The sequence below is a fragment of the Chiloscyllium plagiosum genome, unplaced genomic scaffold (assembly GCF_037043375.1).
Source record: "Chiloscyllium plagiosum isolate Xiang-an unplaced genomic scaffold, Cpla_swu_hap1 HiC_scaffold_28, whole genome shotgun sequence".
NCBI classification, from domain to species: Eukaryota; Metazoa; Chordata; class Chondrichthyes; order Orectolobiformes; family Hemiscylliidae; genus Chiloscyllium; species Chiloscyllium plagiosum.
In genome coordinates, this window is record NW_028270166.1 from 10,007,427 (window position 1) to 10,033,926 (window position 26,500).

The following is a 26,500-nucleotide window of genomic DNA, read 5'->3' on the forward strand; positions in this document are numbered from 1 at the left end:
CCATATGCCTTTTAAATGCTGTAATTGTACCAGCCCCCACCACTTCCTCTGGTAGCTCATTCCATACATGCACTACCCTTTGCATGAAAAGGTTTCCTCTGGCAGCTCATTCTATACACGCACGACCCTTTGTTTGAAAAAGTTTCCCCTTAGATCCGTTTTAAATATTTCCCCTCTTCCCCTAAGCCTATGCCTTCTAGTTCAGGACTACCCCACCCCAGGGAATGGTTTACTGGTGGTGCTTAATAAGTAAAAAAACCCACTGATGATTTGGCGATGTGAAAAAAAAATTCAGCTGTGTGTAAAATCACTCCTCGATATAGAAAAAACATTCAATCTTGGGTCAGGTCACACCTAGTGCTGGAAAGTGGGACGAGTGTAGATTTAGTACAAACTTGCTGGTACAGACTTGATGGGCCAAAAGGCCTCTTCGGCGCCTGTCACTACATGTCAATCATGTGTGACGAACAGCCGAGGTAGCCAATGGGTGAAAAGTAGGCTATGTCAATCAAAAGGTTCCTGAAGAAGGGTTACACCGAAACGTCGACTTCTCCACCTCCTGATGCTGCCTGGCCTACTGTGTTCTTCCAGCCTCCTGTCTGTCTATTTTGGATTCCAGCATCTGCTGTTTTTTTTGGTCTCTATGTAAGTTTAAAGGCAGTGAAAAGTGGCGGGACCTCTGGCAGCATCGATCCCGCCCTTTTGGCTGATGGATCGCCGCTGCAGCCAATCGGAATGGATAATATGGAGGGCGCGCGGCGCGGGGCCCAATGAAACCGCAGGGAAGTCGAAACGTCACAGTTTACGTTAGTTTGAATCGCGGAGGCCGGTGGCGTGTCAGTGTCGAGCGTGAGAGGAGAAGGCGACCCTCCGGGGAACTCATCGAGCGGGTCCACATCCCCGGGCACACAAATACGCGGAAAGTAACGCGTCATGTCTCCTACGGGCACGTCTCTGATCGGCGGCACCGGCAAAGGGGAGCCCACGGCCCCCAATCACCTCCGCTGGAACCTGAGCAAGGAGCAAATCGAGCAGGAGGTCCAGGCCCTGATCCGACGAACCAAGCAAGTGTATGACCGAGTCGGCTCGCTGGATCTGGCCGAGGTGAACTACGAGAACACGCTGAAGGAGCTGGCGGACATCGAGGTCGAATATACGGGTAATGATGGGGGCCGGCGGGGAACCTTGTGGGCGCAGCCTGGTGTTTGTGGAACATGGCCATGTGTGCAACACCCTCACCTCCTCACCTTCCCCCACCCCCACCCCGTCCCTGGGGACAGTGACAAACAATCCCTATAAGGATGGGGGGACACCGCTTCCGATGGGCAGAATAAAAGTAGCAGAGGCTCCTCTCGGTACATGTGATAATCAATTCAATTCAATTCAGTTCAGTTCTCCACCGGGCAGCGTGGGTTAAGGGAAATGCTCCTTCCATTACCATAGTAGGTCCAGGGAGACTCCTGCTCCATGGGCAGAGTCTATTATTGGAGATCGCTGTCAGCAGGGCGTTCCCAAAGTTAGGCATTAGTTAGAAGTAAATTACTGCAGATGCGGGAATCTGTACTGAAAACAGAAGTTGCTGGAGATTAGGCAGTATCCATGGCTAACTTGTCGAGTCCAGGTGACTCTTTCATCAAAGCTGAAGAGAAATCTAAATTGGAAACGTTAGCTTGCTTTTTCTCATTGGATGCTGCATGGCATTATTTAGAACCCATCCCGCCTCCGTGGGCAGAAAGAGGCCAGGGATAAGCCATCCCTCCCCTGATCTGTGAGGTGTTGTCTGGAATTTGTTGCACGAAGAGGGAGAACGTGGTTGGGGAGGATGCTGTCTAAACTCCTTGAGAACTGTGTAGGTGAATGGAGTGGCATTTCCCTGTTGGAAATGTGATAAATTTTCAAAATGAAACAAGCCAAAACAAATGGGAGATTGCAGCGGATTGGAACTGAGTAGATAATTCTTCCCAAGTGCTAAGGGATGAACTTATAGAGGTTTTTTAAATCATGAAGGGCATGGATAGGGTAAATGGACCAGGTCTTTTCCCTGGGTTGGTGGAGTTCAGAAATAAACATAAGCTGAAGAAGGGCTTATGCCCGAAATGTCGATTCTCCTGTTCCTTTGATGCTGCCTGACCTGCTGCGCTTTTCCAGCAACACATTTTTAAGCTCTGATCTCCAGCATCTGCAGTCCTCACTTTCTTCTTCCAGAAATAGACATCATAGGTTTAGGGTGTGAGGAAAAAGATTTAAAAGGGACCTCAGGGGCAACATTTTCATGCAAAGGGTGGTGCATTAATGGAATGAGCTACCAGAAGAAATGGTGGAGGCTGGTACATTTACAACATTTAAACGGCATATGTGTGGGTACATGAATAAGAAGGGTTTAGGGGGATATAGGCCAAGTGCTGGCAAACGGGACTAGATTCATTTAGGATACCTGGTCTGCATGGACGGGTTGGACTGAAGGGTCAGTTCCTGTGCTGTACATCTCTGACTCTTAAGTATTTGAAGCTGAGAAAGATGCACAGCTTTCAAGATAATGAGTCCAGTAATTTGATTAGCTTTAGATTGTTTTGTTGAAGACCAGTACAGACTTAGATCTGTGCTTTAAATATCTCTAGTTTTAAGAATCTGATGGCTATGCCTTCATTACGTTTACCCACATTTCCAGCTTACTGCATTGTACTTTGGTTCACAAGGTCATCTAAGTCTGCCCTTTTGTGAAAAGCATCTAAGGACTTTACAAAGTTAAAGTTCAAAATAGATTGAACTGGTTTCTCTTGATAAAAATCAAAGTTAAATATATATTGCAAATGTTATTTTTAAATTTATCTCAGTTCATACTCTTGAAATATAGAATGGCCTCCTTCTGTGCGATATCCATTCACATTGTCATATTTGTACTCGCTCTAAAGGTACGGTTCTACCTAGTGTCACTCCTGCCTTTTCCCTGTGATCTTGAATATTTTTCTCAGATAATGAAGTTTTCTTTTCAGATAATGCTTGGGAAAAAAAATTCTCAAAAGACTCCTAAGTTTGTATTGATGTCAACCATGACTGATACATCTCATAAAGTGATATCAAATTCCATTGTCAATAAAAATAAACCTTTCCTATTGAGTTAACAAATTCAGCTGGGACAGCGATTTGAATGTTTGAATTAATAGAATTTCACTGCATGGAAAAGGGTATAACCTTCTGCTCTTCTCCAACTGAACTGTAATATTTTTCTTTTACAAGTTCTCTTTTAAAAACTACTGTTGAATATGCTTCCACCACCCTTCCAGAATTCATTAAAACAGAACATCATACGGTTGAAAATAATTCTCCTTTTGTCCCCTGATTGTAATGCTAATTATTTTAAATCCTGGTTATATGGAACCTTAACTGCCGCTAGAAAGACTACTCCATATCTACTGTGTCAAAATCCTTTATCATTTTGAACATTTCTTATACATTTCCCCCGAATTGCTACTTTGAGAACAAATCCTGTTTCCCAATCTTGAAGCGTCTCATCCTTTTTGCTGCTTGAGTAAGTCCTTGCTGCTGCAACTACAAGTTCTTCACATTACTATTTGCGTTGTGTCCAGAATTGATCTATACTCCACCTGACGTCTAAGCAAGTGATTTGTAAGCCTTTATCCCATTTCACGAGTCTGCTTGTCCTCCTGAAGTCTGTTACTGTTCCTCACTGTTTACCACCTGCACATTTTGAAATTGTGCAGCTTATACCCAAAAAAGACCATTATTATCTTACAAAGAACTGGTGCATTTAAGATAGTTGGGATTTACCACAGTATAATTCCATTAAATCAGAAAAAACAGTTGTTCATTATTTTCTGCTTTTTAGGTAATTTTTGCATTCAATCTGTAAGTGCCCCTTCAAATTGGATAGCCTGGCTAGCAAAACTTAAGTCTATTATGTGAAACATTTAAAATGCATTTGGTAAGTCCATATGCAGTACTCAATATCATTGAGTACTCTTGTGGCTCGGGGTTGGAGTCCCTATGCCGGAGGCAGAACACCTGGGTTCTGGTTCCCCTGCTCCAGAGGTGTGTCATAACATGTCTAACCAGGTTGATTTTTAAAAAAAAAATCTCCATTGTGTCAACTTCAGTCCCTCATCAACTGTCTTCATTGATAAATCAATCCTATATGTAAGGCACAAATTGTACTGTATGGACCATTCAACCACAAGGAATCAATGTCAATTTCACAGTTTCTTCATCTCCCTGCCTTATCCCAGACCCAACCCTTCAATTCGGCACCACCCTCTTGAATTGTCTTACCTATCCATCTTCCTTCCCCACCCCCCCCCATCTGCTCCACCCTTCACTCCAAACTATCACCATCACCCCCGACCTTCATCTACCAATCATATTCCTAGTTACCTTCCCCACACGCACGCATACATACACTCCTGATGAAGAGCTTATGCTTGAAATGTCAACTCTCCTGCTCCTTGGATGCTGCCTGACTGGCTGTGCTTTCCCAGTGCCACACTTGACTCTGATCCCCAGTGACCGTAATATATTTAAAACCTCCTCTTCCAAGTGACAATTATATTTTTCCTGGTTATCCTACCACCCACTTTAGGTCAACTAGGCCATACTTTATACCCATCTCCCTTGTTTTGAAAGGTTAGTCTCTCTCCTCTGGAATCTTCTTGAATGGATAAATTGCTAGCTTCTGATTACAACCAGTGGCAACTATTTCTATCTATACAGCATTTCTAACTTACAAAATCTACCCAAAATGCAAGTCATAAACCAATATTTGACACTGAACCAGATAAGGAGAGATTAGGGCAGGTGACCAAACACTTCGTCACAAAGGTAGTTTTTAAGGAGCACTTTAAAATGGGTAAGAGGTGGAGGAATTGAGGCGGGTATTCCAGATCTTAGAGCCAAGGCAACTGAAAATATGGCTACTAATGATGCAGCTATTAAATTTGGAGATGTGTAAGAGTCGATGAGTGTGTTGCTGGAAAAGCATAGCTGGTCAGGCAGCATTCAAGCAGCAGGAGAATCACCATTTTGAGCATAAACCCTTTGTCAGAACTCCTAATGAAGGAACATCGACTCTCCTGCTGTTCGGATGCTGCCTTACCGGCTGTGCTTTTCCAGCACCACACTCTTCAACTCTGATCTCCACCATCTGCAGTCCTTGCTTTCTCCAAGATGTGTAAGAGGCTGGAATTAGAGGATCTCGGAGGATTGTGCAGCTTGAGGAACTCACTGAAATTGGGAATGGCAACACCATAGAGGGATTTTAAATCAAGGATGGGAATTTTAAAATTGAGGCAATGCTTATTTAAGAGCCACTGCTAATTAAAAGCATAAAGTCATCAAGACATGGCCAACAGAACTTTGGATGACCTCAAGTTTATAGAGGCTAAATTAAAAGAGGCAGTATTTGAATTTATTAGAATAGTTGTCAATAGGAACAAAGGCATGAGTCGAATTGAAACAGCAGTTGAAATCAGTGCCCCTGTATTAAGGACTTTTGTTCTGATAGGATTAGCCCTATCTGCAATTGTTCCTAATGTTTCATAGTTTTCTCACACTTGTTGGCAGTTAAACGAATTCAACCACTGTGACACCATTTGGGCAATGGTATTGGTGTTCAATCTGTCCAATGTTAATTGACCACAGTTAATCCCTCTTTATTTTCAACCTGTCATTTTGTTCTAATTGTAGAGACTGATCCATGAACATTGTGAATGGAAATCTTTACTTTTCTGAAGGCCTGAATAAAATTCAAAAACATTGAATGGAGGAATGATGAAATTGTCACATTTTTTTCTGAACTGACTGTTAAGTTTTTTTTTCCCTGAGGTTTTTACACACTTGATGCAACTGCAAACACCAACGTCTGTGAGCAACAACCAAATTTTATTAAACATGGTACAATGCAAGCATTGGAACAACCCTGAACACTCTTTGCCATGGTTGTGAGTCATGTCCAGGTTTCTCTCTCTCTTTCTCTGTCTCTCTGGAAGAACCTTTAACACACCTTGCAGGGCTTACGGGGTTGTGCTAAAAGCTCTGTCTGGACAAAGGAAACAGTCCTTCCTTTATACAAAATCTTTACATCACATTTAGTAATGCCAACAAGACAACCCCCAGTCACTCACTCATAGTCACATGCCACTCAGGATACAATGCAGTGACCACCTCATCTCCAGAAACAATGTAATGTGAATCATCCCCTAATGGTCAAATCCATTGCAAATCATTTTTTTTCTAACTATAGGGGAATAGTCAAATTCCAGCTGTAATGTTCCTTTGTTTTTCATCCCCTATTCAGAAATCAAATGTAAGTAATCTCTGAATGACAAGGAATGGGAATATAAACCTTCCACACTCCACCTATAGGAAAAAGGCAACACCACCCTATTCAATTTCTTGCAAGTCAGCAGAGCAAATTAACTCTTTAATATCACGTGACAATGAAACATAAAGGAGTTTCTGTGGTGGTCCCTTCAAATTGACTAACATAGTATCCAGAAAGCACTGGCTGGAGAGTTACATATTGTGGAAAAGCATTTGTGAACAATAGTCCAAACATTCAGCAGTATTCTGTGGGGATAGCTGCTGACAGTAGGCTTTACCTTGCTTTCTCCATGGCTTTGTTCAACTAATAATTCTGAGGCTATGTTAATTTTCACAATGGCACAGTGGAACTTAGAGGTCATAGAAAAATTATGAACTAGTCAACTAAATACATTGTGAACATTTTGTGAACATGCACAGTTATTTAGGAAATAATATTTCACGTATTAGCAATGTGTGTTGTAAATTGACATACTATTTCTTTTTTACCATAAATTCCTTTCCATGTTTATCCTCTTTTATAAAATTATGTGATGAACTACGTTTGTAAGAAAGATTTCCAGTTGGCATTCAGTAAGGCCTGCTGGAAGGTGTGTATATGAATTAGACCATAAGATGTAGGAACCATTAGATTCATCAAAGATGTTTGACTTTAATGTTATATTACATTATGATGCCTTTCACAGTGTTGAAGAACATATAAAAACAAGATAAGCCATGGAACATATAACAACAACTATTATTTATATTGTGTCTTTATCATTAAAAAAAATAAGGTTTTTGCAGGGGTGTAAAGCAACTAAATTTCATTTAGAGCTGCATAACAGGATATTAAGTCAGGTGTGCAATGGTTGGTTAAAGAGGTATGTTATAAGGATTGTCGTAAAGGAAGAAATAGAGGTAGAGAGAAGGAATTGCACATCTGCCGATGGTGGAATGTTTTAAATCGGGAATGCTTAAGAGACCAGAATCTGAGGATTATAGACGATAAAGGAGATTACAGAGACCGGAAGGAGCTAAAGTCATGGAATGATGTTGGAGCAGGACTTGGTGATCTTTAGGAGATGGACAGAGAGCTTTGAATTGACCTCAACCTTGCAGAGGTTAAATGTGGAAAACCTTTCTGAAGTGAATTGAAGTAATCTGAGAGGCGTCCTCTAAAGGCAGCAAAGCAAAGGAGAGGTTTTCAGCAGATAACCTGAGCAAACAAAGTTGGGCATTGTTACAAATTGATAAGCTTTCACCACAATATTAATTGGCTACTTCAAATCAGAGCAGAAACCTGAAATACAAGAGCAAGCAAAGTCAAAGTGTCCTTCATGCTGTGCAGTATCATTCTTATATTACCCCTTTTTTGTTTTAATAATCAGAATTGTTCTTGTACACAACTAAGCATTCTTGATTCTCATAAGTAAAGCACATTTTCATATATAACTACTACCAATAACCTATCACCCTTGTCAAATCATGACGTTGATATGCTAAACATGTTACTTTAGATACTGAGACTTCTTGTTTTGATATTTCAGTGCAACGGAATATTCTAGATTTCCCTCAGCATGTCTCTCCTTGCAAAGAAGTTCGGGCTGCAAGCACAGAGGCAGACAAACAGCTATCAGAATTTGATGTAGAGATGAGTATGAGAGAAGATGTTTACAAGAGGATTGTTGCTCTTCAGGTGAGAATTCAATTGAACAAAGAGGAAACAGCTGCTGTGGGAAGCAGTAACATTCTTTACATCATTTTTATCTTTCAGGATTCCTTCTGATGCAGTCTTGAGTATTAGTTTTAAAGTTTAGGGCAAAACACCACTTGCAATGGCATTGCTTTGATTTAATCTCAGCTTCTCTGGCTAAAGAGAAAAAAGACAATCCTGATATCTGATGCGTCTTCAAAAGCACCTACCAAATGCAGAATCTCTGCCTTCGAAGGAAAGGGCATGGGGTATATGGGATAAGCACCACTTTTGTTACACACCAAGCAACAGACCACCCTAACTTGGAACTACAGGGGAACCTCGATTATCCGAACGAGATGGACGGGCACTATTTCGTTCGGATAATTGATTATTTGGTTAATCGATTCAATGCCTTTCCTCTGGGGCTCAGAGTTTTCTATTAAGTGTGCTCCTCGTTCAGGAGATTAGCAGCAACATAGCGCGAGAGGGCCATCGCTAGCCCTCAACACTGCCCACCGCCTGTCCAACGCTGCCCACTCCCACCCGCTTCTACCCCCGCCTCCTCGCTGGGGCAGCCAGACTGGACACCAACAACAAGACTGCTGCTGCTACTGCCTTTTGGGGGTGAGTCTCCAAATAGCGCGCACGCGCGTGTTTTGACAGGTTCCACCTTTGCCCTGTACAGGACATTGTTAGAGAAATTATCTGGGGAAGAGGGTGGTTTAGAGTACACTTCCTTGTAGAACTCCAGGGAAAGTGTGGGAAGAGAGGTTGGGAGGTCAGTCATTTAGAGACAGTGCCTGCGCTCCCATCAGTCCAGGACTGTTCCTGGCAGCAAGTTTAATCACTGTAAACAAAAGACGCGATCAGTGTTAGACACACATCTTTGATGTAATCTTTCTGTTGGAACCTCGAGATCTCCTTTGGATAATCCAATTTTCGGCTAATTGGTATTCGGATAATTAAGGTTCCACTGTATACCACTGTTCCTTCAGTGTTACTGGGTCAAAATCCTGGAACTCTCTTCCTAACAGCTTTAGGGTGGTTACCATGGTTGCAGTGGTTTAGGAAGAGAAAACAGGGAAGCTTAGACTAGTCAGTCTTGCATGAGTCTGTGAATGTTTGACAAAACTGTTAGAGTTTATTTTTGAGTTAGTTATGAACACACTTTACACACATACTTATAAACGTACATACTTATGAACATACACTCCCTTTGAGACCGATTACTAAACTTAGTGATCTTGGTCTAAGCCCCATTCTCTGCAACTGGATTCTCAGTTTCCTGACCCACAGGCCACAATCAGTGAAGAATGGGGACAATATTTCATTAACACTCAATGCTGGAGCCCCACAGGGATGTGTACTCAGCCCCCTACTGTACTCATTACTGAGTCACCAAATATCAGATTAATGCCATTTTCAAGTTCACTGATGACGCTATGATAGTTGGGCTAATCTCAGATGGCGATAAAACAGACTGCAGACGGGAGGTGGATGATCTGGAAAAATGGTGCACTGAGGACAACCTAACTCTCAATGCCGGCAAAACCAAGGAACTCATTATTGATTTTTGACGGGATGTTACTCATGCCCCCCCTTACACATCAACAGTATAGAGGTGGAACGACTGGAGAATGTCAAGCTCCTAGAAGTGGTCATCTACAATAAGCTTTCTTGGAGTCTTTGTGTGGACACACTGGTTACAAAGGCCCAGCAACGTTTCTTCCTCAGGCAGCTGAGGAAATTTGGCATGACGGCGAATACTCTTGCCAACTTTTATACGTGCACCATCGAGAGCATTCTGTCTGGGTGTATCACTACCTGGTATGGCAACTGTACCATTCAAGATCGGAGGTGGTTACAGAGAATGGTGAACAGCCTGGACAATCACAAAGGCCAATCTCCCATCTATAGAATCCATCTACCAGGCCTGCTGTCAAGGAAAGGTCGCCAGCATTCTCAAAGATCCATCCCACCCTGCTAATGGTTTTTCTACCATCTTTACAGAAGCCTGAAAAAACACACTAGCCAATTTCAAAACAGTTCCTACCCTACTGTTGTTAGAATACTGAATGGACTCAAACTCTTAACATTCGCCATACCTGGTGTTTTTGTTTTTGCTGCTGTTTACCTATTATTTACTTATCTTTGCTACTTAACTATGTGATCTGCCTGTATTGCTCGCAAGACAAAGCTTTTCATTGTGCCTCGGTACACATGACAATCAATTCAATTCAATTCAATTCAATTTAATTGATAAAGGGGAGCTAATGAATGTAGTTAACTTGGATTTTCAGAAGGCTTTTGATAAGGACCACCCCCCCCCAACCAGGAGGTTGTTTCACAAAATTAAAATCTTATGAATTAGTGATAAGTGGAAGGTTTATGGAGAGCTGTCAAGAAAATGGAATTGAGGCTGAGCCATGATCATACTAATTGGCAGAACAGGCTTGAGGGGCTCAATTGCCTGCTCCTGCTCCTAGTTCTTATTTTCTTTAAAGAATTATAAACACAATTTGCTTTTACATTAGCAGGTTCTGGGATTTGCTGCAACATTAAGTCTTAAACTGGTATTTCTCTGTGGCACAGAAGGAATGCTGAATATTGGAGATGGCATTCTTTAGATGAGACAGTAAATGGAGATCCTGTCTGCACATTGAATTGAATATTTAAACTTTTTAACAACTTTTCTTGTTGACAAATCAAAAGTAGGAACTAAAAATGTTTTGCATGGCATAAGAATTTTTTTTACACAAGAACGTCTCTTCTATATTTTAATTAGAAGGAAAGGAAATCTATTTGAGAGAAGTCTTGCTTCTACTTCAATCTGAGGGCTTGTACTTTCAGGGTCAAGTTGAAGGTCTACATCCAGAGGCCATACGCTACATGGAAAGATTACTGAAACTAGGGAAAAGAAATGGACTCCACCTGCTGAGAGAAAAGCAAGATGTAAGTAATGATAAAAATCACATTTGTAGGTGAAACCCAACCAAAGCAGAATGCTTACAATACACAATGGATTTGATATTAAGCTCCTCATGTCTACCATGTGGGATGTTAAAACTTAAAACATCACAATCCACAATAGTGTGCATGTCTCATGCCTTGAAATGACTGGATCCCTCATTTTAATATTAAATGAATGGAGTTCAGAGCCTGATTTAAACTGGGCACCTGCTGTCTGAGTTTCTCAGGGCTTGGGAAAATGACAGTGAAATGGGTATGGGAGCAGGTGGCTATGATGGCTGAGTGCTTTTTGGAGGATGTCTTGTGGGCAAGGAGGATCAGGTGAGTATCTCTCAATCAATCAATCCTCCTTATTACAGTAATATAATGTCCAGTACCAGCCAAGACAATTTGACTGAGTACAAAACATGGAAAATATGGGATTTGGGACCTTCTGGATCATGTGTCCCAAGTATCACCAAATGGATTTATCCACTATATCTTTTATAAAAATCCACACTTTTCAATTTTTTATCCTAATGTATAAATGATTAGTTAGGTTGCTATTGATATTTCTATGGTATCTAACAATCTATCCAAAGAAACTCATTATACTGGAAATACATAATTATCCCCTTTCTCCATTCAGTACATTGGGAGTTATTGAAGGGCTCACTACTCATTTATTCTATGCTTTAGGAGATCAAAGCCATTAAGAAGAGAATCAGCACTTTATGTATCGACTTCAGCAAGAACCTGAATGAGAATACAACCTTTCTGGAGTTCACACAGGATGAATTGGGTAAGAAATAAGTTACTTTATCAATGAAAAGTACGATTTGAGCCCCACATATTGAAATGAAACTGTTCATTTGTGCCATCAAATACTTTTAAGTATGGATTATTGCCCTTTAGTTTGTTTATTTGCTGTGAAGTACAACCTATCACCATAAAGGTTTCATTGTCCCTTAGGCAGACTTAGCTTGGAGTCCAACCTGGTAGTGACTCCAAGGTCCCATTTTACTCATTTTTGGATAAACTTTTAATCTGAAGACCAGATGGCAGATATTTTAAAAAAAAAAGCATGGAATTATTCAAAGAACTGAGGTTTTTGAGGTGTTCATTTAAACATTTATCCCTCAGCCATAAAAAGTATTAAGTTGATTGATGTGGTTTGGGACTTTGTGGATGTATAAGGTGCTATCTAAATGCAAGCTTTTCTTTTATTGCTTATTACATGCTGGTACCATATAGTTCAATGTACTCTGCAGATACAATTTGAACACAATGACATTGTAGAATTACACTCCCTGGTGATTCTAACCATTGGAAAAGATTTCACAACAAAGGTTTTCTCAAACACTTAAATCTTATCGTTACCTAGAAAGGCATCAAAAATGTGTGTGTTTGTATCTTCCTTAAAAACCCAAAGTATCCTTGGGTCTGCATGTCAATTTGTACTTCCAAACTGTTTGTTATTCCATTTCTTTATTCTGATTTTTTTTCCCCTTCAAGCTTGAAGGAATTGTGCTTTAATGATATGATGGTACTTTGGATTCTTGAAGGTTTTAGCCACCTCTGCGTGGGTGAGAGAAAGGAAGCGTTTTGGCAGACTGTCTTAATATGGGAATAACAGCAGGACGGTGGCACAGTGGTTAGCACTGCTGCCTCACAGCGCCAGAGACCCGGGTTCAATTCCCGCCTCAGGCGACTGACTGTGTGGAGTTTGCACGTTCTCCCCGTGTCTGCGTGGGTTTCCTCCGGGTGCTCCGGTTTCCTCCCACAGTCCAAAGATATGCAGGGTCAGGTGAATTGGCCATACTAAATTGCCCGTAGTGTTAGGTAAGGGGTATGGGTGGGTTTCGCTTCGGTGGGTCGGTGTGGACTTGTGTGGCCTGTTTCCACACTGTAATCTAATCTAATCTAATCTAATCTAACCTTTCTGTCCTCATTCGGCTAACCGCATTCTTCGAAGCAGAATTGTATGGATCTTGGTTATTTTCATGGTTTTTTTTAATCCCATTGTTTTCCTATGGGGATATTGAGACCAATTGCAGGCATGGTTGAGTTCAGATGACTCAGAGCATGCAGGGAATTGAGCTAGAAACATTTATAGCTTCAATTAGTGAATTACTAGCTGCATTTGCTAGCAAATGGATGCACCTCAGTTTGTATTCGGTGAAAGTAAATGTGATATGAGTAATCTGAATGTTTGCTGTTAATTGTTGTTGATTATGTTAATATATTGCACCACTAGGCGGTCTCCCTGATGACTTTATCAATAGCCTGGAGAAAACAGACACTGGGAAGCTAAAGGTGACTCTAAAATATCCCCACTATTTTCCCTTGATGAAGAAATGTTATGTCCCAGAAACCAGGAAGAAGATGGAGCATGCCTTTAATTCCCGCTGTATGGAGGTGAGTTAAGCTGGTCATTTGTCTTTTACATGCCATTTACATTACTGTAAATTCTGTTTGATCCAACTGTCTCTGGTGGTGTTTATGACCCACACAAGGCTCCTACCATTCTATTTAAATAATCTCACTCTGTCAGTATATCTTTTTGATCCCTTCTCCACTTTGAACTTGTCCAGCTCTCTCCTTTAAATGCATCTGTGCTAGTCTGCTCAACCAATCTGCACAGTAGCAAGTTCCACTCTGTCACTGTCACTATTCTTTTAATAAAGATGTTTACCAGATTTACTTTGTCTTTTTTTGCTTTATTTTTTACTTCAAATTCATTGTATTTCCATATTATTCTTTATATCCATTGTTTACCAAGTAAATACACATCTCTCTTTCTTTTAAATAATTAAGTGGTCAAGGTTTGCTTAAAGATTTGTAGCTCAGATGCCGGTCGTTGTATTTGTGGGTATGTTTGCTGATCTGGGAAGTTGATTTGCAGATGTTTCATCCCCTGTCGAGATGACATCTCCAATGCTTTGGAGCCTCCTGTGAAGTGCTCCTGTACTGTGTTTTCTGGGATTTATTTGGTTCCAGTCCTGCTGCTTCCAGATATTCACTGTAGTGCCTGGTATATTGGGTCTACGTCTATGTGCTTGTTGATGGACTCTGTGGATGAGTGTCATGCTTCTAGATGACAAGAACCACAAATTCAACAGGGACAATACAAATGATCATAGAACAAGCCAAACAGAGGACAGCCGAAGAATTTCTAGAAGCATGGCACTCCTATACAGACTCCACCGACAAGCATATAGACCAACATCCAATATACCGGCCACTACAATGATCAACCAGAACTGGCAACCGGGAGCAGCAGGAATGGAGCCAAATAAATTCCAGAAGACACAATACAGCAACGCTTCACAGGAGGCTCCAAAGCACTGAAGATGTCACCTTAACAGGGGACAAAACGCCTGCAATTCAACTTTGCAGCTCGGTGAACATACCCACAACTACGATAAGTAAGTGATGTATTGCAATAATATGTTCCATGTTTAGACAAACTTCTTTCCTGGATGTTATGAACTAGTTCAGATCATTTATTGACCTCCTCATAAGATAAACATTATAACTCATGTTTGAACATTGCAGCTAAGCCTGCTCCTCAACATATAGTGTACTTTTCCAGTATGAATCATTGGACTGTGATTAGAAGCAGAAAACTGGGCTGATTTTGTTTTGTCCTCTTCGTAGCTCCAACTAAGGTTACCTTGATTGCTTCAAATGAGAGAGAGGGATGGAGTGTGGGATTTTACTGTCTTCACATTATGTGATGCAGTTATTCACTGTGGAAATTCTGCAAGTGGTTTCAATATATGAGGTAGTACTTCAACTGTGCAGATATCTCTGTTAGTCCATGGAAGACTATTAGGCAGTTTAGAAATATTTCTTATTGTTGGAAACAAAGTTAAACTAATTTTCTCTTGCTTGACTAGGAGAATACAAAAATCCTTAAAGAATTGGTGGAACTTCGTACAAAGAAGGCTGGTATCCTGGACTTTAAGACCCATTCGGATTTTGTACTTGAAATGAACATGGCTAAGAATAGCAAAAGTGTCAATATCTTTCTAGGTAATGAATTTCAGTTTACGAACATATGCTTATTTTCAGTAAAGCTTGTTAAACCACCATCCTTTACATTTAACATCAGACAGGACTGATGTCAAATGTATCGAACCCTTTTGCATTCTGCTAGGTCTCTTCATCAAATTAATATACACAGTCTGGTTCCATTTTTAATTAATCCAAAACAGTGCCATAAAACTGCCCACAAATTGGCAGCCTTGATATTTTTTAAAACAAACTTGCTATGGTGTAAAAAAGGATGTAGATTGATGCTCTTAGAAATTGAGATTATGTGTAGGCACATATGAGGTAATGATCGAATTAAGTTAGATTGTGCTTTGTCCCGAAATTAAATCATGTGCATATAATCTGTACTGTTTTAGATTCTAATTTGAACTTGGAAAGAAAAGTATCCATTTATCTGATAAAAACAGGTTAGTCCCAAAAAATCATAGGGATTTATTTACTTCCCCTTTGCATTTGCTGCCATTTTGGTTGAGTTTAGTCCATCATAATCTGAGGTAACTGGCTTTCCAGCTGTCCTTCGTGGGGCCACTGCAAGCTGCGTCTGAAAGGATGTGGTTTTTCAACTTCAGTTTATTTGGTTTTCTTTTTCATTTCTTTTCCAGCAGGACCTTCTGAAGCATCACCTCCATCTGCTCCACACCAACATTCCTGACTGGTGTCCAATGTAACAGTCTCTGAATGAGGGAGCCTCATTCAGAGAAGATCTACATCTAGTTGAGAACAATATCATTACATGTAAACGTTTTCAAATTAATTTTACAGATGAATTAGCACAGAAGTTGAAACCACTTGGTGACGAGGAGAGGGAGGTGATATTAGATCTGAAGAAGGAAGAGTGTGAGAAGCGAGGGCTGGAATTTGATAATATTATAAATGCTTGGGATCTGCGCTACTACATGAACCAAGTGGAGGAGTTGAAGTACTCTGTGGATCAGAATCTGCTGAAGGAATATTTTCCGATGGATGTTGTAACTTCTGGCCTGCTGGGAATCTACCAAGATCTACTGGGATTAACGTTTCAACTAATTGAGAACATGCCTGTGTGGCATGAGGATGTAAAACTGTATTCCGTGAAAGACACTACAACTGGAGAGTTGATGGGACAATTTTATTTAGATTTATATCCAAGGTGATTTCTTAATCTTCGAGGGATAGAATTGTTCAAAAACTAGTTCTACAATGTTAAAATATCTTGCTCAGGTGAAAGGCATTGTCCATTTTGAAATTGATCAATACAATTTGATCTCTGCTCCTGTTCTGGTTGATATCATCCAGGTCAGTAGGTGAAATGGCACAATTAGTGTCTCTCTTAGATTAGGGAAGAGAAAAAAATAAGTTGGGTTCCTGGCTAGTATCCAGTAATTTTTATTAGAATGTTTTTGTGTAGATGTCAGTGGAAGTCTGGAGAACTTCTGTGTAGTGCTTGGAGATCTCTAACATTCAACTGAACCACTGAAACAGAAGGGATGTTTAAGCCATGTCTGTACAAAGACCATTCTCGCAATGTAGTGCTAAAATATCAGCCTGGATTGGGTGAGCTGTAGATCAGATTGTGCTGTGAACAAACTGTGAAATAACCAGCCAGTACATACTCGAGTTCTTTTTTTCTTTTTTAATTTTCCCCCACACTACCGCTTAAGAGTGGTAGTGCTTATATTCCACTTTTTTTTCTTTCTCTTAGCACCCATGTTGTGTGTGTGCAGGTGTGAGACAGTGAACAGGTGTACAGATCTTTATTCAATTTCCACCACCAGGAACAAAGGAAACACCAAGTGGCCAGTGACTAGCAATACCCTTTTCAAAGAGCAATGCTGTGTGATCAAAAAAGAGAAGGGGAGGGCAGGGATTAAATTAAAAGAGTTGGCGGAGGAAATAAAGCACTCCACTCCATGCAGTGTCCATCTCTCCCTGAACAACTCTAGGGAGTTGGTAGATACCGCATGCTCATTTTCCAGAGACACACGGGCTCGAATGTAGCTGTGGAAGAGGGGCAGGCAACACACTCTAGTTCTATGGATGAAAGACATGGCCACTTGAGTAAAGTAGGGGGCAGGGTGTGTGTGCTGCTGATTTCATGTGACAAATAAGAGAATTGCGTGGCTGTAGAGAAAGAACAGGAGGTAGAACTAATTAGATATCTCTTTCAAAAAAAAAGTAGAGTATATTGGGCCGAATAGCTTTCTCTGAGGTTTATGATTCTAAGATGATTTTTTTTTTTTAAACTTAGCAACAATACTTGGAGGTTTGCTCGCTGAGCTGGAAAATTCGTTTTCAGACATTTCCTCACCATGTTAGGTAACATCATCTGAACCTCCGGATGAAGCACTGGTGGCGTGGTCGGCTTTCTATTTATGTGTTTAGGTTTCCTTAGGTTGGAATGCCATTTCCTGTTCTTTTTCTCCGGGGATGGTAAATGGGATCCAAATCAATGTGTTTGTTGATACAGTTCCAGTTGTGAATTCCTAGAAACATGGCATTACGTGTGTGTCTCTGTTTGGCTGTGTTGTCTCAGTCGAAGTGGTGTCCTTCCTCATCTATATGTAAGGATACTTGTGAGAGTGGGTCATGTCTTTTTGTGGCTAGCTGATGTTCATGTAGACACCACTTCGACTGGGACAACACATCCATCCGAGGACATGCCAAACAGAGGCAAACACAAAAATTCCTAGAAGCATGGCATTCCAACTGGAACTGTATCAACAAACACATTGACTTGGATCCCATTTACCACCCCTGAGAAAAAGAACAGGACATTACATCACCACAGGAATGAAATCTAAACACATAAATAGAAAGCGGGCCATACCACCAGTACTTCATCTGAAGGCTCACTGATGATGTTACCCAGTATGGTGATGAAACATCTGAAAACGAACCTTCCAGCTCAGTGAGCAAACCTACATACCTCAACCTGAGCTATAAATCTTCTCAAGACTCAGCGACAATATATTTTGGGTGGAATAGGCCCTAAAGTAAAAACTCAACTATAATGTGTGAAAATCTGTATGGGTACATATGGATATATATGGCTGTGATACAGTGGCTTGCTAAGTTGTGTTGTAACAGGAAAGAGAAAGTATTTTTTATGTAACTGATAAAATTGTCTAGTAATTATTTATAAAATGGTTATCTCAGGGTATCCTGTCCAATTTTTATGCACTGTCAAGGATTTTTGCAAATGTAAATTGAACCTCAATAGCTGGATATTGTACTCCAGTGCTAATTGAGCTGAGCTTTTTTTTTCAAAACCTGCAACACTGTTATTCAGAAAGGTAGAAAATCGACACTTTACAAAATTTGTTTGTTAAAACCATAGAATACAAGTAAATTTGTTTTTTGAATTAAGATATCTAGAGATAAACATGTCTGAGCAGATCACAAGATTGGAAGGTGTAGGATATTAAGCTTACAAGTTATCAACTGTTGCAAAATTACAAGATGAAGAAAAGTGAAGAGTTTTATTTAGAACCAGGAACTTATCATTATGAATCAGAATAGGAAATGGTGCATAAGCTTAGCTTGGAACACATTAAGAATTACAAGAAAAATGTGGAAAGAGAGCTGAAAAGGAGTAAGTGTTATCATGGCCAAATAATTGTATCAAGGTAGAAGATTGGTGGGACAGGGGGAGAGAAAATGTTCATGGGGCTCAAAGGCAAGAGTTTGTGAAAGATGTACAACTCCTCTCTCTTTTATCATTTTCTTAAAAAGTAGAGAGTGGAGAGGTTTGAGATGTGACAGTAAATCTTTCAAGCTTTAGTTCATCAGAAAGGTGAATGTGATACAAAAATAAAATTCGATTCACACCCACTGTTGAAAACAAAATTAAAGTATGATCATTGCACAATATTTTGTTTTACAGGGAGGGGAAGTATGGACATGCTGCTTGTTTTGGGCTTCAGCCAGGATGTTTACTACCTGATAACACCAGGCAGATCACGGTGGCTGCTATGGTTGCAAACTTCACCAAGCCAACTCCCAGTGCTCCATCATTACTTCAACATGATGAGGTTGAAACCTATTTCCATGAGTTTGGTCATGTGATGCATCAGATCTGCTCTCAAGTAAGAAATTACTACCTTTAACTCTGTCATTATCATTTCTATTGTTGGTATCAATGATGTGAAACCTTAAGGGTTTTCTTTCCCTGCCACCTCTGCCGTCTCTTCTCAAAGTTCCATTTCTTGGTGTGCTGCAGTCCTCAAATCCATTGGACAAGTTGTCATTCCTCATGTGAGCTCGACAATATCACCAGGCTATTTAATTTTGGAACACGCAGCCATATTTGAATCTGATTTTCTAAACAATGACCATTAGTTCACTTTTTAGCAATGGTCAGTGGTAGACCATTTTGGACTGGGAATGCTGACTGATATTCTTCATTTACACAGTTTTACCAGCTTGCCTTCATTGTTCTTCTTAAAGCTTGAATGTGCAAATAACGTATCCTTTTATTTTGCTTCTTGAATTGCCAGACTTCGCTGTAGACAAGATCAAGTAATAACTAGCTCTTGTGGATCTTGAACATATTTATTTTAATATTCTACATCGTTTTGTATCTTAGCTGAGGAGGACTTAGTTGAGATGTTCGGCCTTTGGTTGTGCCTTATGTTTGAATTCAGCACCTTGATTATATTTAGCAGATTGCATGATAAATTGTTCTCTGTACAATTAAGCAACATCCTGTGTTCCTTGAAGTGAGTTCAGGCAGTAATCGTATTATTGTCTGACAGGCTGAGTTTGCCATGTTCAGTGGAACACATGTTGAGCGAGATTTTGTGGAGGCTCCATCTCAGATGTTGGAGAACTGGGTTTGGGAGAAGGAACCATTACTCCGAATGTCCAAACACTACAAAGATGGGAAGATGATTCCACAAGATCTGCTGGACAAACTCCTTAAATCAAGGCTGGCTAATACCGGTAAATATTGACACTGTTTTTCACATCTGTATAACCTTACAGCAAAGTAATTAGTGAGGAAAATTTAAGAGCTCACAGACTTTGTTTCTTTTTATCCATATTAAGTTACTTTTAATCTTTGCAGATATTGCTAACAGACTTACCAATATTTGTAATGATGCTGTTGTTAAAAAACAAATAATTTTTCTCCCTATCCTTGTTGAATAGGGCTCTTTAATTTGCGACAGATAGTTTTGGCAAAAGTTGACCAGTCGCTGCACATGAGCACAAATGTGGATGCTAAGGAAGAGTATGCCAGGTTATGTAAAGAGATAATGGGAGTTCCAGCATCACCAGGTAACCAAACCTTTTCACTTTGGCTGCTGCTGCTTTGAAATGCGGTACCTTGGCATAGACCTTGGCAAAACCAGAACCCTGCTTATCTGTATTGTGTAGGTGCTGGCATTTTTAACCCATCTATCAAGTGAGCTGCTATTTCTTATTATTGAGCCTCCCAATTTAACAATGAAATAAAGAACATCATGAAGCAATACTTGGGTGTACCCATTCTGTAACGTAATGCACATCTGTCCAAATCTAATGGAAATATAACACAAAAACAAGGCAGTTAATTCACTTTTTAAAAAGAATTTGGGTATATGAAATAATATTGTAACTGTTTATATTTTTCAGGAACTAATATGCCAGCCACATTTGGGCATCTGGCAGGGGGCTATGATGCCCAGTATTATGGTTATCTCTGGAGTGAGGTTTATTCAATGGACATGTTCTACACCCGATTTCGCCAAGAAGGGGTCATGAGCTCAAAGGTACTGATGGATTTTTAACTCTGAATCGAGGTTGTAAATTTACCAGTATCTAAACCTGTAACTGAATTGTTCCTTCCAGGTTTACAAAATTGGTTACTAAATGCTGATCAGAAACAATAAACCTGACCCTTTTTGTTGTTTCTTTTGAGGCAGATTAGATTGATTCCATGCACTGTCTGGAAGTGTGGTGGAGGCAGGGTTCATTTGAAGCATGAAGGAGAATCTTGTTTCTATGTAAATAATTGTTCAATATGCAGAAGTTTGGTGCTAACTCTAGATTCTCCAGATAGCTTGGTGGAGGCACGACAGCCCAAATGTCCTTCTTCTGGTCTGTATGAATTAAGACCATAAGACATAGGAGCAGATGTAAAGCCATTCGGCCCATCGAGTCCACTCCACCATTCAATCATGGCTGATGGGCATTTCAACTCCACTTACCCGCATTCTCCCCGTAGCCCTTAATTCCTTGTGACATCAAGAATTTATCAATCTCTGCCTTGAAGACATTTAGCGTCCCAGCCTCCATGCACTCTGTGGCAATGAATTCCACAGGCCCACCACACTCTGGCTGAAGAAATGTCTCCGCATTTCTGTTCTGAATTTACCCCTTCTAATTCTAAGGCTGTGTCCACGGGTCCTAGTCTCCTTGCCTAACGGAAACAATTTCCTAGGGTCCACCCTCTCCAAGCCATGTATTATCTTATAAGTTTCTGTTAGATCTCCCCTTAATTCTGAGAGTCTGAAGTGACTTACTTTGGGAAAGGGGGTGTAGGACTGTACAGGCTTGCAGCATAGAAGAAAATTACTCAGCTCTCCTAATTGTACTGGCCTCTTGCAGGAGCAATCCAAAACAATCTCCCTACCATATCTCTCCCCATAGCCCTCTATTTTTCTTTACCTCAAATATTTTAACAGCTTTCCCTTGGAAAAAATATAGTGGATTCCAGTGGAATTGCTTTCTGTGATAAAGGAGCAGTTCATGTTTCAACAGTTCTCTAACTGAAGAAATATTTCTCAATCTCTCTTACTTCTGGTGACCATTTTAAATTAATTATTTTCATTACTGAGTCCCTGTTTGAATGTTTACCTACGCACACTTCTAAGTTTAGAAAAAGGCTGATACTCTTCTCTGCTCAGAAATTTGAACGTTATTCTAATTTTCTCGTTCCTATGTCCTGTTGCGACCTACATTGTGGACTGATTGCAGTTCATGAGTACGGTTACATATCAAAGCCAAACAGTTTGGTTTCCATTTCCATGCCAACGTACAGTATCACTGCCAGGTTCCAATCTGAACACAAGGAAACTAAAGTGTTGCAAGGCTTTCCTCCCCCACCCTGCCCCTATCAGGAAGTTGCTTTACACAATTGTGGTTTGCATCATATGAAATACAACACAATTGTATCATCAAGACATGTTAAAAAGGCACAAATGTTTGGGGATGGTACAAGAAAGTGTAAGTGAGGGAGAAAATCGGTTATTAACTGGCCTGTGCTTACTTGTTATGTACTTATAGCCTGTCGGATCTTGTAAACCACTATAATTATTTTTAATGTTACGAGAAAGGTATTCCCAACAGTATAAATTAATACACAACAAAGAATGCTTAGCAAAGGAAATATATATTCGTCCCAGTAGGTTCTTACTGGTGGTTATGCTCCATACCACCTTCTCTCATTTTAATTCATCTAACCTTATCAGCATATTCTCCCAATAATTTTTCCCAAATATTTTTCTACCTTCCCCCTAAGTGCATCTATGTTATTTTGCTCAACTACTCCCTTTGCGCTCAGAGATCTACTGGCAGCCTGAGGCAGTGGCATAACAGGAATTTGCTAGTGTTCCTCACAATTTACAGCCTGATACAACATAAAATTATCCTTTGTTCATTCCAGTTATAAGCTTGCTCGTTGGGAATAAAACTATAATATAATCATTGTTAATAATTATAATCTACTGTAACTCAAATGAAAGTAGATCCTGTTCACTTTGAAAAGAACCACAGAATCTGCTCATTTTGCGCTTCTTTTCCTCTAGGTTGGCTTGGATTACCGGAACTTTATTCTTAAACCAGGTGGTTCTTTAGATGCCGAAGATATGCTGAAAAGTTTCTTGGGGCGTGAACCAAAGCAGGAGGCTTTCCTTCTGAGCAAAGGGTTGAGTGTGGATCAGGACAGACACTCCGCCCCTTCTGCCTGTTGAGATAGTTTATTTCAATGTGCACTATTTGAATGCTGCTGTCTTTCCACTGTGGCACAGGAATCTCTCCTTTCATCACCTGCTTTCCAAAAGGATTATTTCCAAATCATAATTTGTTCAATAACTGAAAGGGGTTACTAGAGCTCCCATACTGTAGCAAAAACCTTGCTTTAAATAAAAAAAAAGATAAATTCAGATTTTTTAAAATTGTAATCTTTGGGTAATTGTAGAGGAACAAAGGTGTGAGAACCGAACTCTTTTTCACACAAGTCAACCATTTACTGTAACAACTGGAGTTGGAAGTATTTCCTTCTGCTGGACATCTGTGTGAGAGAGAATTGCATGTGGACAATCTTAGGCTTGTGATGCCTTCCAGAATAGTAACATCTAAACTAAATGGCTGTGCTTCACTTGTTAAGCGAAAGGCACCAAAATTCATTCTCATGAGAAACTGCAAAATTTAAAAGAGATAACTGAAAGAATTTCCACACTTTGTTAGTAATAAGTATTTTCCTTTACAAAACTTTTAACAAAAGATAGGAGCATTAATTGTAATTTGAACAAATTATTAGGTTAATATTAGAATGTAAACATTGTCATTACTAAGAATAAACAGGGCAAACCTCTTTGTTTAATACACTATTCTCTAAGCGTTACTCCATAATTTTTTTTAAAAATGCAGTGAATGTTCATGGAATGTGATTTAATTATATGACCCTGATAATTTGAAATTATGGATAAAGTTTCCAAATGGTTTGTCCCATGTAGTACATGGCCACAAAAACCAGGAACATGCCCAGTCTCTATCTAAATAGTTGATCACAACTGGAAACATTGTGTTTAGCTTTCACACCTGGTTTAAAAGGAGTTGGAGAAGTTTAGGAAAATTTATTTGCATCCTAACTCCTGAATGTTATTCAATAACCTTATTAGAAAATCTGATGCCTGGTGATGGGAGGAAAGCTTCTGCTGTCTGTGGAATTGCATCTGAGCATAAAAATAAAGACAACAAATAGTGAAGAAATGGAATTGAATTTAATAATGCAGTATATTCTTATTACTTTGGTCCCAGAACAGTTTTTGGCAAAATGGGTGTGGACTAGCTAACTATATGTGATGTGGTTTGCAATATTTATACTTTGAGCATAGGAAAGTTTATTTGCATAATCAGAGGTAATGGTATTTTATTTGGGAGAATATTCCCTCACTTTTTGCCCAAGTTTGCAGTCCTAAGTAATGGTTTTTTGGAGTATAACTTGCAAGTCTTCCAGTGTACTGGCTGTAAATGACCTTCTCTGGGTGACTTCGGTTGGGGCATTTAATCAGACCGGAGTGTGGTGGGTGGTCATCCCCTCCAACTTGCTCCTCCGCTCCTATTTAATTATGTGGTGTGAAGGTCTGTAAACTGTCTTCCCATCACCAGTTAAGATCCTTAACTGAGTAATTAATGCTGACTTAAAGGCCTCATCTCTGCTGCAGCTGATGTTAACACAGTAGGGAATGTGGGAGCTTACGAAGCAGGTTGCTTGTCAACTCCTTAGGTACATTCAAAGATATTCACTTGCTGATCAAGGGACTCAACATTGGGAGGCGTTGATTGCGGAAGTGCTGAAAACCAACCATGTGCCCCTCTCTTAGGTCTCAGGAAGGTGTCGTACCACCAACAGTGACTACTATTTCCCTTTAAAAGAACTGCTGGACTCTTTGATTGCCTGTCAACTCTGTGAGGGTAACATCTGCCCAGGCATAAAGGCTTTGACAGAAAGCCTGCCACTATCCAATTAAACCCTCAGGTGGCTGTCAGTTGACAGACTTTCCCTTAGAGAGGTGATGTAGGTCTCTTGGCATCCTTCAGTAGGCAGACAGGACCTCTATCACTTCTATTAAAATATCTCCCACTGTGTTACAAGATGAGTTAAATGTTCGAGATCATACATCCAGACCTGATGAGTCCCTGATTGCAGCTTGGTCAGTTCCTGAACGTATTTCCTCTAAGCAGGTGCATATTGGAATAGCCTTTTCCTCCTTGATATTTTCTCACAAGGGAGCAGCATTAAATGTTATCTCTAAACATGTTGCACAGTTAAATGCACTGCACATTGAACCGTGGAGCATAAACTGAGCAGCTGGAGCCCAAATGAAGCAGGGTGTATATGGCCTTCTGCAGTGTAATGAGTGTAGACTACATTATGAAGAACTGTGATCATTGTGGAAAAGGTTTTCTGTTTTAAACAGGATTTATAATCTATGGTCAGTTTAAAAAAAAACATCTGTTTTGGTAATCACTGTAGCTTTGCCATCTTTTAGTCAGAGAGATGCTGCTTAACTTGTTTAGTGAATAATATCAATGCAGTAAATTAATGACAAGATTTTATTGTATGTGGCATTCAATTGTTCCTCTATAAAAAACAACTAATACAAAGGTACAATGACTTACTTAATCCTTTGTCACAGGTCAAAATCTCTCAATATCCATGTGATTTCTGTATTTTCAGTGGGACATTAGGTCAGAAACATTTTTTTTCTAATCACAAGGCAAAACTGCTGATGTGGCTTCAGTCTTTTCCATTCCATCCTGCCTGCCCTTCCCCCAACACCCGAACACACAATTCTCATCCATTATTCAACTCTTTCCATTATTATATTGTCCTCTGACAAGCTGGCATTTTTTGGTGTATTTCTAGTTGTGTGGTTGCCTAACTAATAGCAAGAAAACAATTGGGAATACAGTAAAGCATTACTAGAAATAATTATATTAACAGATAAGGCACATTCAAAATATGAAATGAAGACCTCCCTGAGTAGTAGTCATGAGGGATATTTAGCAAGTGATGATCCTGGCTTTCAAAACCTCAGATTTACGCTAGACTTAACTGGAGTATGTGATGCAAGTTTTTTAATCAAACAAAGTTTGATACAAAGGATGCTTTAATACACTGCCAGTTGGGTGTGCACGCAGAGGCCCACGTCTACCTATTTTCAGCATAAAATTGCTCCTGATGGGAGCATCAATGTTTTGCTGCATCTCACACTCACACTCATACTCAGGCTCCACAAACCATGTAGTTATGTACTCTACAGTTTTTGCATGGTTTGTGTTCGAAGAACAATGGGAATATTGCCTCCTACCAGGAACAGTGTATCACTGGAACACTACCATTCAATAAATGCATTTATAATCTTACTGATTCAAGTGGGGCTGTATTAAGCTATTTTTTTGGATTACACCTTAAATGAATGTTACTTTAAGATGTTGATGTATAGATAATCCTACCAGAAATAAACCTTTTAGAACTTGGCAATAAAACTTAAATTTGAGATTAATTTAATTGTGTTTTTAATTACTTCAGATGTGATGAAGCTGTTTAAGATTGCTTTCTGCTGCCTAACCTGCTAAGTGAAGACTTCTATTTTTCACCTCACTCACTCACACTCTCTCTTTCTCTCTCCCGCACACACACCCTTCCCCATTTTCTGAACACACTGTTTTCCATGGGTACTCTCTTCCCTTTAACACCTTTTGCAAGATAAACCATTAATCTCTCCTGTGAAT

At 39.9% G+C, this 26,500-nt stretch overlaps 1 protein-coding gene across 1 annotated transcript; it reads left to right on the forward strand.

Annotated features, from left to right (window-relative positions):
• The first annotated feature begins 833 nt into the window (after positions 1-833).
• On the forward strand, positions 834-26,271 carry thop1 (thimet oligopeptidase 1). The gene is made up of 12 exons (XM_087975991.1): positions 834-1,159; positions 7,863-8,011; positions 10,862-10,963; positions 11,660-11,762; positions 13,218-13,378; positions 14,863-14,998; positions 15,782-16,148; positions 18,882-19,083; positions 19,753-19,939; positions 20,147-20,275; positions 20,612-20,748; positions 22,786-26,271. The coding sequence occupies exons 1-12, from the start codon at positions 934-936 to the stop codon at positions 22,948-22,950; spliced, it is 2,064 nt and encodes a 687-aa protein (XP_087832117.1). The 5' UTR covers positions 834-933; the 3' UTR covers positions 22,951-26,271.
• The last annotated feature ends 229 nt before the right edge of the window (positions 26,272-26,500 follow it).

Bases quoted from the DNA above. Each gene is read 5' to 3' on its own strand.
- thop1 (XM_087975991.1), top strand. From the start codon at position 934: ATGTCTCCTACGGGCACGTCTCTGATCGGCGGCACCGGCAAAGGGGAG. The intron at 13,379-14,862 runs GTGAGTTAAGCT...TTGCTTGACTAG, and splicing joins TTAATTCCCGCTGTATGGAG to GAGAATACAAAAATCCTTAA. The intron at 20,276-20,611 runs GTAACCAAACCT...TATATTTTTCAG, and splicing joins GGGAGTTCCAGCATCACCAG to GAACTAATATGCCAGCCACA.